This window comes from Phyllostomus discolor, chromosome X (assembly GCF_004126475.2).
Source record: "Phyllostomus discolor isolate MPI-MPIP mPhyDis1 chromosome X, mPhyDis1.pri.v3, whole genome shotgun sequence".
In the NCBI taxonomy this organism is placed as follows: Eukaryota; Metazoa; Chordata; class Mammalia; order Chiroptera; family Phyllostomidae; genus Phyllostomus; species Phyllostomus discolor.
Window position 1 is genome coordinate 35,194,191 of NC_050198.1, and position 15,290 is coordinate 35,209,480.

The window sequence follows — 15,290 nt, forward strand, 5'->3', positions numbered from 1 at the left end:
CAATTGCCAAGATAAATCACTTTTATCTCTATAGGAAAGGGAGGACCTAAAAAAAAATATAAATTACATTAGTAACACAACATAAGAAAAGAACGGTGGGGGGGGGACCAAGAGAAGTCTGTAGGATGCTATTCTAACCTGTTTATAAAAAGGCCCTGCATCAGAAATTCACAATCCTACCCACTTCTAAAAATATATTTAAACATGTACAGAAGCAGTGGGCTTGTTTTTAAATTGTTTGCTTTTTTGTAAAAATATATTAAAGGTGAATAGAAATCCTCTCTCCCTGCCCCTATCCAACTCCCAGCTCTGTGCTAGGGATAGGAGACCAGAGGTAACTCACCATGTTCTAAACCTTGGTTACTACCACTCCTAACCCCTCCCCAACTCACTTCACTTAGAACCTGAAACATTAAAAAAGAAAAAGTACACTAGCCTCTTTGGAAAAGCATAACTCTGAGGGTAAACTTGCTTTTCATTTAAAACACAAAACAACAAACAGGAAGCTCTGAGAGTTCAACTAAACTAAATGGAAACCCCGACAAATGGAGGTTGGGTTTCAGCTCCACAGAAACTTCTAACAAAGAAACAGAGGGGAGAGAGGCCTGGAACTAGAGGGATTTGCTAGCAATTAGCTGCCTTTGAAAGATCAAGGGGTAGGGGGTTGTTAATGGGCAGAAGGGCTGGGGTCCTGGTCTTGGTTATAGCAGTCAGGGCCTCATCAGGCGGTGGCTACACGGGGACACAGGCTGCCCCCCTTCCCTCCCCTCACCACCCTCTGCTGCCTTGAAATCTCCAAGAAAAGCAAAGCTGGATGGAAACACAGAGGAGGGGAGTGGGGACCTCATGTGCTAAGGGGGAGGTAGCCAGGCTTTTTGCCTTTGGTGTGACTAGATGGAGGACTGCTTGGCCCCTGGGGTATCCAAGATAGAAAAAGCAAACAGGGCTAACGGACCCTTGATTCTAAGGAAGGGGAATAGATGTGGGCTGTGGAGAAAAGATGGACTGGAGACACAAAGACAAGGAAAGTCACACATTTCCTGTGGCCTGCATTCTAGCTGTTAAGTTCCCCAGAAGCACTGGGTAAACTGGGGTGAGGGGGGAGTAGGATAGAGGGTGAGGATGCACTCCAATTGGGCAATGCCAAAGTGGAGGGAGGGGGACATTCTCCATCCTGTCCAGGTTGCCAGGGAGGTATGATAGGTGAAGGGGGAAGGAGCTGGGGGAAAGGGAGGGAGAGGGGTGGACACTGTTGAGACAACAGACATCTACAAAGGGAAGAGGGGAAGGGAGGATCAGATGATCGGCTCCTTTACAGCTGAGGGCCTCCTCTCCCAGGCTCCGGAGTGGTCCTCTGCACTCTGCTTGAGCATTGACCTGACGTCTGGGAGTGCAGAGGCCCAGAAGTGAGGTTTGTGAGTTCTGTGGTCTTCAGATAAAGACATCAGGTGGGGAAAGAAGCAGGGAGGCTCCCGATGGAGAACCCAGGGCTGAGCTGCCCTGGCACATCCTCCCTGGAAGGTCCACACTGTGCTTTGTGGTACAGGTGAAGAGAGCAGGCCGTGGAACCCCACGCTACCTGCTTCAGTGACATGTGTTTTCAGGCCTTTAGGAGATGATACTTCACCTGCTGGGCCACAGCCACGTGGATAATGTTCTGCAGGACCTCAAAATCCAGGCAAATCCCTGGAGCTCAGGCTGGGATGAGGGCTTCATCTACAGCTACCCAAAAGTAGCTTCCCCCAATGAGCTACAAAGTCATGGTCAAAGATTTAGGTGTCGATCCTCTCCCCATCCTGAGAAGTGACAGGAATCTCTCCTGTTCCCAAGATGCATGAAGTCAGCCCATGATCTTTCTAGGCTACCTCTGGAAATGGCCCAGGGTGGGACAGTAAGGAGACTCTGGGCCCACCACTTTATTTCCATAAACCATTTGGCAAGAAAGGGCAGAGGCCAGCCCCTTCTCCCAGGAACAAGTTTCCAGTGGGAAATATCCACTGGGCTTGGGGAAGGAAGGGGAAGGAAGAATGGGTAGAGGTGGGCGGGCTTCTGGAGTTGTGGGAAGTGTTGTGTGCTGGGCCTCCCACTTCATGACCAGGGAAATACCTAGGGGCCCAGGCTCTTCTCATGCCTCTCCTCATCCTGCCTTGTGGCTCCAAGTGGAGACGAGACTAATGGAACAACAAGGCTGGTGAAAGGGAAATAGGTTGGAGCAGCAGAAAAGAGGGTTCTAGTCAGCTTGAAACCTTTCCTGTTTACCTGTTACTCAGAGGTATGGAGAAGAAAGGCAAAATGCTCTAGTGGAAGTGGGGAGGGGGTTGGAGGAGTCAGTGAAGAGGCCCGTTGGGGAGTCCCTGCCTTTGGTCAGTTCCAAGAAAGCAGGACAATGTGCCTCAGCACCTTGTTCAGGGCAGACAGGATCCAGGAGTGCCCCGAGAGTTGATAATGGAGAAGGCAGTGGGGGTGTAGGGGTGAGGTGCAGGATACAAGGGAGCTCACAGAAGTAGTTTGCCATTTCTGTGGATTTTCAGGATGCGGCCGAGTCTCTGCTTTGCTGTGGCCAGGCCCTTTTTGGGACGCTTTCCTGTGGGGCAACAAAGAGATAAGCAAGCACTCTAGCAGCATCTCCAGCACCAACTGTCCTCAGACCACCCCCTGCCTCTGTTGCTCTGTCCAGAGTTTCCCCATCCTCACACCTGGCTTCAGGCATATCTTGGGCAATAGGCATTCCTTAACTACTTCCATCCAAAACCACATGTGTTGGCTCTTCTTCCTATGACCTCCTGCAACAGCTACAGACTCCCTGGTTAGTCTGCCTGGTTCCTTTTCCCTACTGATTTCTTTGATGCAATCATTTTCCTTCCTAAATTCTTCAGGGAGATGACTGTGCCTACCTGTCCTCTTATCCTGCCCATCAGTATCAGATGAGAGTACCTGGTGAGTGACTGTATCTCAATGTCCCTCAAGTTGCCACCTCCAGAGCCTGATTTCATTCAAAACCCCCATCATCATCACCCCAATGCCACACCAACCTCATCCCCTTGAGCTATGCACTCTAGGGACTGGGCTTTGAAGGCAAAAATGAGGAAAAAGAGGGCCTGAGTGCCGGACTCTCACCTCTTCCCTTCTTCCCCCCTCAAATCACCTCCCATGTCCCATGTGACCTCCTCCACCTGTAACCAACTTATCCTCTCCCTCTCTCCATTCCCTCTGCAAGAGCCCTAGCCTTTCTCCAGTGCAGCTTTGACAGTACATGTGTCTCTTCCTTAAACTTCCCACCCTCAGCCCACTTGCCACTCTGGCCACCAGAAGCATCTTTCTCAACCCACATCTGAGCCTGTTTCTACTTAACACCAGTCAGTGTCTCTTCATAGCCTATGAGATCAAGTGCAACTACCTTAGCTGCCAGTGTCCCTCCTGGTATTGTCATCTGCCCACTGCACTGTGTTTGGAGCTGGTGTACCTAAGGCCCTTCTAAGTTCTATAAACATATGGCAACTGTACCTTGTCCTGCTTGATTGCTCTGGGAGCCAACTGAAGGGCGCCGCTGGGTCAAAAAGACCCCAGGGGCCATGGGTGTGGTGCTGCGGTTTGCCTGGGCCATGCCAAAGGCATTGGGACGAGCAGTATACTCATGGTCAGCAAGGCTTCCTGAGAGGGCCTCTTGCTTAGGCTCAGGAGGAGGCAGGGGTGAGGAGGAGGTGAGAAGCTGGGGTGTGGTAGCCAGAGTTGGGGCTGGTGCTGCCACGCTGGGATTGGACTCTTGAGGGCGAGGCTGTTCTACCTCCTTCGACAAAGGCTTCTTCTTGATATATTTCTTCTTTTGGGCCTTCTGTAGCTCCTGAAACACAAGTCAAGTGGGAGGGGGGAATTCAGGAGTGGAGAAAAGAGAATTTTCCCAGAAAGGAAATTAGGCAATAGTCAGTGTGCTTCTACAACCCACCCTCAGCCCAAGTCTAGTGGGGACATGGGTACATACAAACGCAAAGGCCTTCCAATACCTGAGGTCACCTCTTCAGTACCGTCTATCCTTAAGTCACCACTGCCACTAATTAGTACGGTGGCAACAGGAAGAGAAATGAGTTCAGAGACTTCGGCTTCAGTACAAACACTGCCAGTTACAAGGTGGATCATAGAAACTTATAATTGCTAAATGTATGGCAGGGCTGAGAGGTACTTCATATACGTTATACTACTTACTCCACAGAGCAGCTCTGAAAAAGAAAATCTCTCAGATTACAGATAAGAAAACTGAGGTGCAGGGAGTAAGCATCTTAAGCCCAAAGCCTCATAGCTAAAGGGTTGTTGCATATAGGATTCAACCAGGCCTATTTGAACACTCACCCTGCATACTTCTCAAAATGGGACATCTGAAAATAAAAAAGTAGTGGTAGGTTTGGAATAAGATAAACTTGGATTCAAATCTAGATTTGTCTTCCTAAGTTGGATGACCTTGTTCAACTTACTAAACTTTCTGTATCTCAACTGCCTCATCTGTAAAATGGGCAAAATAATATCTGTTTTCCAGGACTGTCAGAGAGATTAAATAAAATAATGACATAAGCTCTGGCTGGTGTGGCTCAGTGGATTGAGCACTGGCCTGTGAAGCAAAGGGTCACAGGTTCAATTCCCAGCCAGAGCACATGCCTGGGTTGCAGGCCAGGTCCCTAGTTGGGGGCGCATGAAATGCAACCACACATTGATGTTTCTTCCCCTCTTTCTCTCTCCCTTCCCCTATGTCTAAAAATAAATAAATAAAATCTTAAAAAAAATAATGACATAAAAGTATGTAGTACATAATAAGTACTCAACAAGCAGTAAACTATTACTCTTATCTTCATTTCTCAAAATGGTATCTCTTCCTCTTGCTGGCCTTTTTCTTTTAATAGAGGACTTGACAATCCTTTAGTTCACTGGTCTTAAAACGTCAATCTGGGGTGGAGGGATTAATGAGTTATGTCACTTCTCCCAATATGGATTTCATCCATCCGTCGCTCTATGGATTTAACACCCACTGGGTAGTGGGTATCTATATAGTGGGCATCTGAAGCCCTGAGAACCTGGAAAGGTGATGCTGAGAGCATATGGCAACTTCACCTTCTAAAATGCTTCACAGCCACACAGAACAACTCAGTTATTACATTTCTTTGCCTTCTTTTGGCAACATAGGCCTAGTCTTGCCTTTGGCAGATCTGACAGGCTGTGGCTACCATAGGAATTTCTGGGGGATAAAAATAATAATATCAGTAATACATGCCAAGTACTAATCTCTAATTTAACTCATTTAATATTCGAAAGAAGTATCAGAATTATAATCCCATTTTTAGGAGAAGAAATCATGGCACCAAGAGGTTAAGTCATTTTCCTAAGATTACAGGACCAATAAGCAGCAAACCTGGGATTGAGGCCCAAGCCATGTGGCTTCAGAATCTTTTCCTAGACACACTGCTATTCCACCCATAACAGGAACTGCATATCTGCCCCCATTTCTCTCATTTGAATTGAGAAATTATCTCTTGCCCTGGCTGGTATGGCTCAGTGGATTGAGCACCGGCCTGCAAACCAAAGGGTCACAGGTTGGATTCCCAGTCAGGGCACATGCCTGGGTTGTAAGCCAGGTCCCCAGTGGGGGTGTACAAGAGGCAACCACACATTGCTGTTTCTCTCCCTCTTTCTCCCTCCCTTTTCCTCTGTCCAAAAATAAATAAATAAATAAATCTTTTTTAAAAAAAGAAATTATCTCTTCACACCTAGATCATTTTTTCTACTTTTTTCTACTATTTTTTCTACTTTTGTTGCCTATTTACTTCTTATATAATTCACCCAGATTCCCCCACAGAAGACTGGACTGTCTTACGACAAGGCCACTTCCACTTTGACATTCCTTTGCTCAAAAGCCTAGCAGGTCTGCATCCAAGTTCAAACTCCCTAGCCTGACTTCATGGTCTTCCACAGTCTGGCCACTTACACATACCTGACCCATAATGATAATGATGAAAAGCCAACATATCTACAGTAAATATACTCTGTAGCAGGTGCCATTCTCAGAGCATTTACATTACATATATTACCTCATCTAATCCTCAAAGTCTACAAGGAAGCTGAGGCACAAAGAAATTAAGTAATTTGCTCAGTGGTAGAACAAGGATTCAAACTCAGGGAGGCTGGCTCCATAATCCATTTTTTAAAAATTTTCTTTATCTTACCCTGCTCCTCAATATGAATCCTCCAATCCAGAAAGGTCTGCTCATCCATTCATTCATTCAGTCACTTAACACTGGCTAAATATATGCTCAACATAGTGGGAACACCAAATTAAATTATATCTACCCCCCCACCTGTGAAGCAATTACAGTTTAAGAAGGGCCACAAAAAAGCACACTTATGATTATAAGTACCATGGGAGAATGCAATGGAAGCACAGAAGGATAGTGAAATAAATTGGTGGTAGATGGTGTGAAGGGGTGTTAGGTAAAGCATCTGAGATGAGGGTATGATTCCCAATGGCTAGTGCAAAGGCACAGAAGAATGAGACAATGCAATACAATGAGTGAACTAGGAGTACCATAGTGCAACATTGTGTATGGCTGGTATAAAGGGCATGCACAAGGGGCTGGCAGGAGCTCAGAGAGGAGAGGTGACCAGAGACCAAATCAAGAGGAAGGATCTTGTGTGCTTCATCAAATTATCTTCTCCTGGAATGCTCCCCTGTGTCTTTCAAAAGATTAGTCGGCAAAACCCCTCCCCAATTTCAAAACCTCTTCCTTGAGGTCACCCCTGATAACCCAAACAGAAGTGAGCTCCTCAGAACATACTAAGAGTACTTATCACACTTTTAATTAACTTATCTGTTTATTTAAAGCAGAACTCCTTTTTTCAAATTACATTTTACATGGCACTAGGATATACATAACAGAGAAAAGTTCTGGTCAAAGAAGAGCCGCCTGGCCTGCTTGGTCTCTGCTGGCTCTGAACAATAACTTCTAGGACACATGTAAGCAATTCTAGAGTGCCATAGAACATCATATTAAAAACATCATTCTATTAACTTTTATTTAAATAGGATATAATTACTGAATTATATAAAACTTAACAATTTCATTTTATTTAAATAGCAAGGAACATGAAAGTTAGAAGATATGAGTTTGAATCTTGTCTCCTCCATTTACTGGCTGTATTATTCTGGACTAGTCACTTAAAGAGAGCCTCATTTTCTTCACCTGTAAAATGATGAAAATATCACCTATTGAAAAATGGTATTGGGAAGATTACATGAGACACTGTATATACGAAGCACCTAACATAAAACAGATGCTCAAAAAATGCTCTTAAGCTATAGAATGTGGCATGAAGAGCTACAGGGACATCTATAAGGAGATAACCAGAAGATTCCCCTTCAATTGCTCCCAGGTTTGCTGAGCACATCATCAACATTAAAGAACTTTGCAAATTCTAATATGCTAACAAGTCAACTTTATTCTAGTGAAGTGACCCTTTAGGCCAACAATTAGTGGGCGAAATGTTTTGGGAAGCAGGGAGTAAAAAATAAAGGCAATAATTTTGGGTATAGACGGCAAGAAAACTCTCTCCCCCCAAAAATCAAATTCTAGTACTGGTAGATAGCTAAGAACTTGAATATATTTAAATAAGTCACCTCCTCGGGGCTTCATGTAAAGGCAAATGCTCTCACTCAGTGACAGACCTGGTGCTTCTCATCTGAGAGATTTTTATGCATCCAGAAAAACAAGGGTTTTTCTCAGGCCCCCTATCTTCTTTCATCCTAAATCATGTCATCTGTGTGACCTGTGGAAGTAGCTTCTCACTGAGCTGGGATGTGAAAGATTTAGGAGGGGCTAGGATACTGTCATGGATAAAGATCAAAGGTTACCCACTCCCCAGTGAGATAACAGTGAGACCCTATCAGCCTGAAGGTCTGAGCTTTGAGGCTCTTAGGTCAAACTAGCGTCTGTAGCAGGGTCATTGCTTGAGTGTCAGCACCTACCTGCTGGGCCAGCTTTGCAGCTGCTGCAGCCAAACCCGTCTCAATGGAAGCCACCCGGGTCCCTTCCCGCACCGGACGGTCCTGCTTTGGTAGAGTTGGGGTCACACGGGCTGCAGAGGAAAGAAGATGTAGACATTTATCTGAATGCCAACCATATTCCCTATCTCTGAGCCCCCCACAGATGCACTCATTGTTCTTCCTGCTTCTGGCTTTAACAAAGCCAAATTTTGCTTCCCGTCATTATAAGAAGCTGATTTACAAATGCCTAAAGTACACAGAGCACAAACTTATTAAAGGATAAAGGTCAATCTCCCTAAACTGGCATTTAAGGTTTCCCATGTTCTGCTCCTGGCCTACCTAGCAACCTCATTCCCATACCCATATTCTCAGCTTCTCCAGACACCTTCAGAATATATACAGCTCATCCTCTCCCTGTGCCTTCGTCCTCACCATCCTCACTGCCTGGAGTACCTTTTCCCCTTTTGTCCACATCTTCAAAACCTGCCCATCCTTCAAAGGTAACCTGAAATCAACCTTCCATGCAGACCTCTAGGACTTTTCCAGCCCTCCCTCCCATGAACTTATAATACGTACAAGTCACTTAATACATTTAATGTACAATCCATCTCATTCCCTAATGTTGATATGTGTTATTTTGTCTACAACCAAGCTATGAGCTACTGAAGACCATCTTCTTATACAACCCTTTTATAATGACTTAACCATCTTGAATCAAACAATAGTTACATAGGCAGTATATTTCAGTATAACCAATTCTCAGATGATAAAGAAAGCTCTTTACAGAAGAATGCCAGCTAATAAATGTAAAAGGAATGACAGAATTAGAAAATCACAGGTGCTTCTAGAAACAAGTGACTCTAAGGCATTTGGATATTCATACAGTACCAGAGTATTACACCTCACAGGTAACTTGCTAGTCTCAAGAAGAGAAAAACAACTTTACAAAGATGAGATCAGGAAATCACCCCTTTAACCCAATGTTAACCTTATTGTAAGTAATAGTGAGACAGACAACCCCACGCATCGCCAGATGCAACACAACAGGAAATTCACAGTATCATCTGGAAGTAGTTTTGACAAAGATTTAAAATTAAGTAAGCAGTTCATATTCTAATTTTGATGAAACACAGAGACAAAAGAATATGTTAAATGACACCATGAGAAAACAATCAGACATGTTACAAGATAACTGGCATGGTTTCGTTAAAAAGACAATGTCACAAGGAAGCAAATAGACCTAGAAGGTGGAGTGTGGAATGTGCTTCAGAACAGTTATACCAGGTTGTTGTTGTTTTTTTTACAGCAAATCAATAGCATAAGACAAAAGGTAGGGAGACAGGTCTAGATTAAGAGACTTAAAAGGTATGACAGCCAAACGCAATGTGGATCCTGTTTAGATTCTGATTTAAACAAATCCACTGTAAAAATACATTTTAAAAGAAGACTTTTATTTTATTTATTTTTAAATAGAGGGGAAGGGAGGGAGAAAGAGAGGGAGAGAAACATCAATGTGTGGTTGCCTCTTGTGCGCCCCCAACTAGGGATCTGTGCTGAAATCCCGGCACGTGCCCTGACTGGGAATCGAACCAGCAACCTTTTGGTTCACAGGCCAGCACTCAATCCACTGAGCCACACCAGCCAGGACAAAAAAATATATTTTTTAGTCAGATAATTGACGAAATTTGATTATGGAGTTAGTACTAGATAACATCAAGATGTTATCAGATTATTATTAATTTTGTTATGCATGATAACAGAATTGTGATTTTTGGGGAGCTGTCCCCCAAAATTTTTTAGCGATGCATACTTAAGTTCATAGGGGAAGGGAATGACACAGTATGTGGGATTTGCTTTAGAGCACAAACAATTTTGAAAAAGAAAAAGAAGTCACAAATGATTCAAATGTGGCAAAATATTGATAGCTATTGATTCTCAGTAATGGGTATATCAGAATTCATTGTATTGATCCCTCTATTTTTAATTACAGAAAAAAACCCCTGTCACAGAAAAGAAAGGAAGTAGGGGTGGTACTGAACTACATTTAAAGATTACTTAGTTTGTTAGCTACTATTCTACAGAGGAGACTTTCTGTATTAATGTTTGCAGATTCCAGAACAGGCAATTTAGGAGGTTGAAGTCTTTTCTTTAAAGGTGATATTTATTTAAAGAATGATGTGAAGCAAATTTAGCAAAAATGTTAATGCACAATTTTCAGTATGGATTCATAGGTATATTTTAAATTGCTCTATATAGTTTTATACATGAAGTGGTTTTAAAACAAGGCTCATTTAAAACAAGACTGTTAGCAAAAGTCTTAGTCACAACAATCAGAAAACAAAAAGAAATAAGGGTATCCAAAATGAAAAGGAAGAAGTAAAACTAGCATTATTTGCATATGACATGATACTATATGCACAGAACCCTAAAGATTCCATCAAAATGATACTAGAACTGATAAATGAATTCAGTAAAGTTGCAGAACGCAAAATAAATATTTGGAAGCAGGCTGCATTTTTATATACCAATTACGAACTATCAGAAAGGGAAACTAAGAAAACAATCCCCAGGGGAGAATGGGAAGGGTTTACAGGAACAAATATAAAGGACACATGGACAAAAACTAGGGGGGGGGGGGATGGAAATGGGAGGGAGGTGGGGAGGGATGGGGATGGGTGGGTGGGCTGGGATGGGAGTAAAGGACAGAAAACTGTACTTGAACAATGATTAAAATAAAATTTTTTAAAAAGAAAACAATCCCATTTACAATTGCATAAAAAAATCTAGGAATAAACTTAAGCAAGGAGGTAAAAATCCTGTACTCAGAAAATTGTAAGACATTAAAGAAAGAAACTGGATGAAGACACAAATAAGTGGAAGCACATACTGTGTTCAGGGATAGGAAGAATTAACATCATTAAAATGTCCATACTACACAAAGCAATCTATAGATTTAATGCAGTTACTACCAAGATTCCAATGGCATATTTCAAAGAACTAAAACAAATATTTCAAAAATTTATATGGAATCACAAAAAGGCCTGGCATAGCAAGAGCAATCCTGAGAAAGAAGAACAAAGTTGGAGGTATCACGCTACCTAATATCAAACTATACTACAAGGCCATAGTAGTCAAAACATCATGGTACTGGCATAAAAACAGACACAGATTAATGGAACAGCATGGAGAGCCTAGAAATGAACCCATACCTATATGGTCAATTAATATATGACAAAGGAGGCAAGAACATGCAATGGGGTAAAGTCATTCTATTCAACAAATGTTGATGGCAAAATTGGACAGATACATGCAAAAAAATGAAACTAGACCACCCTCTTACACCATATAAAAGAATAAACTCAAAATGGATTAAAGACTCTAATGTGGTATGACTTGAAACTGTGAAACTTCTAGTAGAAATCACAGGCAGTAAAATCTCCAATATTTCTCTTAGAAATATTTTTTATGATATATCTCCTGGGGCAAGAAAGACAAAAGAAAAAAAAATGGGATTATATCAAACTGAAAAGTTTTTGTATAGTAAAGGAAACCATCAACAAAACAAAAAGACAACCTAATGACTGAGAAGATATTTGCCAATGACACACCCATTAAGGGGTTAATTTCCAAAATTTATAAAGAACTCATTCAACATAAAAAAAAAATCACCAAACAATCCAAGTATAAAATAATTTTTTAACTTTTGAGAGCCCTCCATACCATTTCCCATAGTAGCTAAACAGACACTTTTTCAAGTAGGGCATACAAATGGCCAGTAGGTACATGAAAAGATATTTGGCATAACTAATTGTCAGAGAAATGCAAATTAACGCCACAATGGGTGATGTATCGCCTCACAACTGTCAGAACAGCTATCATCAATAAATCAACAAACAACAACTGCTGGCAAGGAGGTGGAGAAATGGGAACCCTGGTGCACTATTGGTGGGGATGCAGATTAGTGCAGACACTGTGGAAAACAGAATGGAGGAGGCCTCAAAAAATAAACATGCAACTGCTTTATGACCCAGTCTTTGTACTTGAGGGTGTGTGTGTGTGTGTATGAAGAAAGGCAAAAAACGAATTAGAAATATTAATATATGCACCTCTATGTTCAGTACAGCATTATGTACAATAGCCAAGATATGGTAGCAACCCAACTAACTGCCCATTAATAGATGAGTGGATAAACAAACTGTGGTACATATATACAATGGAGTATTACTCAGCCATAAAAAAATGATGAAATCTAGCCGTGACTGCTGTGGCTCAGTGGACTGAGTTTGGCCTGCAAACCAAAGTGTTGCTGGTTTGATTACCAGTCAGGGCACATGCCTGGGTTGTGAGCCAGGTTGCCAGTTGGGGGCATATGGGAGGCAACCACGAATTGATGTTTCTCTCCCCCTCTTTTGCCCTCCCTTCCCCTCTCTCTAGAAAGAAATAAATAAAATCTTTAAAAAAATAATAAAATCTTACCATTTGTAACAGCATGGATGGACCTAGAGGGTATTATGCCAAGTAAAATAAGTCACACAAAGAAACACAAATACCATAGGATTTCACTTATATGTAGAATCATAAGAGCAAAGTAAACAAACAAGCAAAATAGAAACAGACTCATAGATACAGAGAACAAACTGATGGTTGACAGAGGGGAGGGAAGATTGAGCAAAAAAGATAAAGGGATGAAAAACTACAAATTGTTAATCATAAAGTAGTCCCAGGGATGTAAAGTACAGCATAGGGAATATAGTCAATAATATTGCAATAACTCTGTATGGTACTGGGAACTTACTTGAAATATCAGTGCAAACACTTTGTAAAGTATATGGCTGTCTAACCCCTAGCTGTAAGCCTAAAACTACTAGAAAATAATACTGAATGTAAACTGTAATTGAAAAATAAAATTGAAAAACACACACACAAAGTGCTAAATCTCAGTAAGGACAGTGAGCTTAGTGGCATTTTAACATGCCCCAGGCCCATCCAGGTCTCCTCAGCTCAGAAGTAGCCCTGAAATACAAAAGCTCACATTCCCAGTAATGTAGGAAACAAAAAGGAGCTAGAGCTTTTTTTCAAAGCCTAGTGCTAAAGTTTCTCTCTAGAGGCTATTTATCAAAAGTATTTAAAGGCAAGTGCTTAATGTCACAGCTCTTAAGGGGGATAGATAACACTTGGGGCAAACAATAGACTAAACCAAAAGTTTAAAAAAAGCTGAGAACTGAGATATCCACTGGGGATTTTAAAAGTTCCCACAAATTTATGGGAATTTAGAAGGCCATAAGCATTCATAGGGTCTATGTGCATGATCAGGAAAGACTTAAGAAAGCCCTAAGCACTCATCTCTGGCTGACTGAGGCTCTGAAAATGAGGAAGCCTAAGGAAGTTGTAAATTGCCTGTCAGCATGTTGAAGGCACATACAGCCCCTTATCTAGCACTGGGAGATTTACTGACTCTAGGCATTTAAGGAATTTCTGTTCAATCATTAGATGACCACTAAGCTAACTGAGTAGAGACTTCAGTAGCCACAAATAAAAATACATACTTTAATAATGACTTTTCTGAATTAATTCTATAAACAAACAAATAACAAGTAACAACAAAACAAAGTGTGGAAAGTAGAGTGGGGTATATATGATTTCCAGAGTTGCCACACTATTTTAAATGTTCAGTTTTCATAAGGAATTATAAGAGATGTGAAGAACTAAGAAAGTGTAGGCATACACATGAAAGCAAGTAACCAATAAACACTGTACCCGACTTCATAAACAAAGCTGGACTTAGTAGACAAGGACTTTACACAAGCTATTCAAAGACATAAATGAAACCATATATAAAGAATTAAAAGAAAGTGTGAGCCTGATGTTTCACCAGATAGAAAGTACCAAAAGACAGAAAGTGTAAAAAGGGAACAAACAGAAATATTAAAGTTGAAAAATAAAATAACTAAAACAAAAATTTCACTGGAGGGTTTCAACAGCAGATTTGAGCAGACAGAAGGAAGAATTAGTAACTTGAGCCCCAGCTGGTGTGGCTCAGTTCACTGGAGTCCAAAAGGTCACGGGTTTGATTCCCAGTCAGGGCACATACCCAGGTTGTAGGTTCAATCCCCAGTCGGGGCACAAACAAGAAGGCAACCAGTGAATATTTCTCACATCAATGTTTCCTTCTCCCTCCCCTAAAAGCAATGAAAAATGTCCTCAGACAAGGATTAAAAAAAGAATTAGTAACCTTAAAGATAGTTGACATTTTTCCAGCCTGATGAATAGCAACTAAAATGAATGAAGATAATGAACAGAGACAAAGAGACCTGTGAGATGGCATCAAATTTACCAAGATACACATGTTAGATTCCTAAAAGAAAAGAGTGAAAGGGGCATAAAGACTATTTTAAAAAATAATCACTGAAAACTTTTCCATATTTGATGAGAAACATTAATCTATACACCTAAGAAAGTTCAACACACTATGAGTAAGTTGGAATGAACTCTAAGAAACTATACATCATAACCAAAATCAAAGACAAAGAGAGGACCTTGAAATCAGCAAGGCAGAAGTGACTTATAACATACAAGGAATTCTCAAAATGCTGAAAGAAAAATACTGCCAACCAAGAACTCTAAAGCTAGCAAAACAAATTCATTGTTAATAGACCTGCCCTAAGAAATGCTAGAAGAAGCTCTTCAGGTTAAAACAAAAGGACAGTATATAGTAAATTGAATCCACATGAGTAATGAACATTAGTAAAGGTAGCTACATAGGTAAATATAAAAGAAAGTATAAACATATTTTTGGTGTAATTCTTTTTTGGCTCCTATCTAATTAAAAAGAGAGCTGCATAAAGCAATAATCTTATCTCTATGTTCATGGGTACACACTGTATAAAGATGTAATTTGTGACAGTAATAGCATAAAGAAAGAGAATGGAACTGTAGAGGAGTCAAGTTTTTGTATACTATGGAAATTAAGTTGATATTAAACTGAATTAAAATGGGACATTAGAAAGTAGAAAAACCTCAAAAGAAAGCAATGGAAAAATTAATGAGCAAAAATAAATAAGACACAGAGAAAACAAACAAACAAAATGGATGTAAACCCTACTTTGCCAGTTATTGCATTAAATATATGTGGAGTAAATTCTGCAATTAAAAGGCAAGGGACTGGCAGAATGGATAAAAACTCATAATCCTACTATATGCTGTTTATAAGACACATACTTTATTTGTTTTGAAATTTTGTTTATTTATTTTTATAGAGAATAGAAGGGAG

General features: G+C 41.0%; 1 protein-coding gene across 1 annotated transcript in view; it reads right to left on the reverse strand.

Moving 5' to 3' along the window:
• Positions 1 to 15,290, reverse strand: part of PHF8 (PHD finger protein 8) — a 93,909-nt gene continuing 78,619 nt past the window's right edge. Inside the window, 3 exon segments of the mRNA XM_028523368.2 lie at positions 1 to 2,584; positions 3,505 to 3,841; positions 8,003 to 8,112. Of these exon segments, the coding sequence (XP_028379169.1) occupies positions 2,496 to 2,584; positions 3,505 to 3,841; positions 8,003 to 8,112 (536 nt within the window). The 3' untranslated portion in view covers positions 1 to 2,495.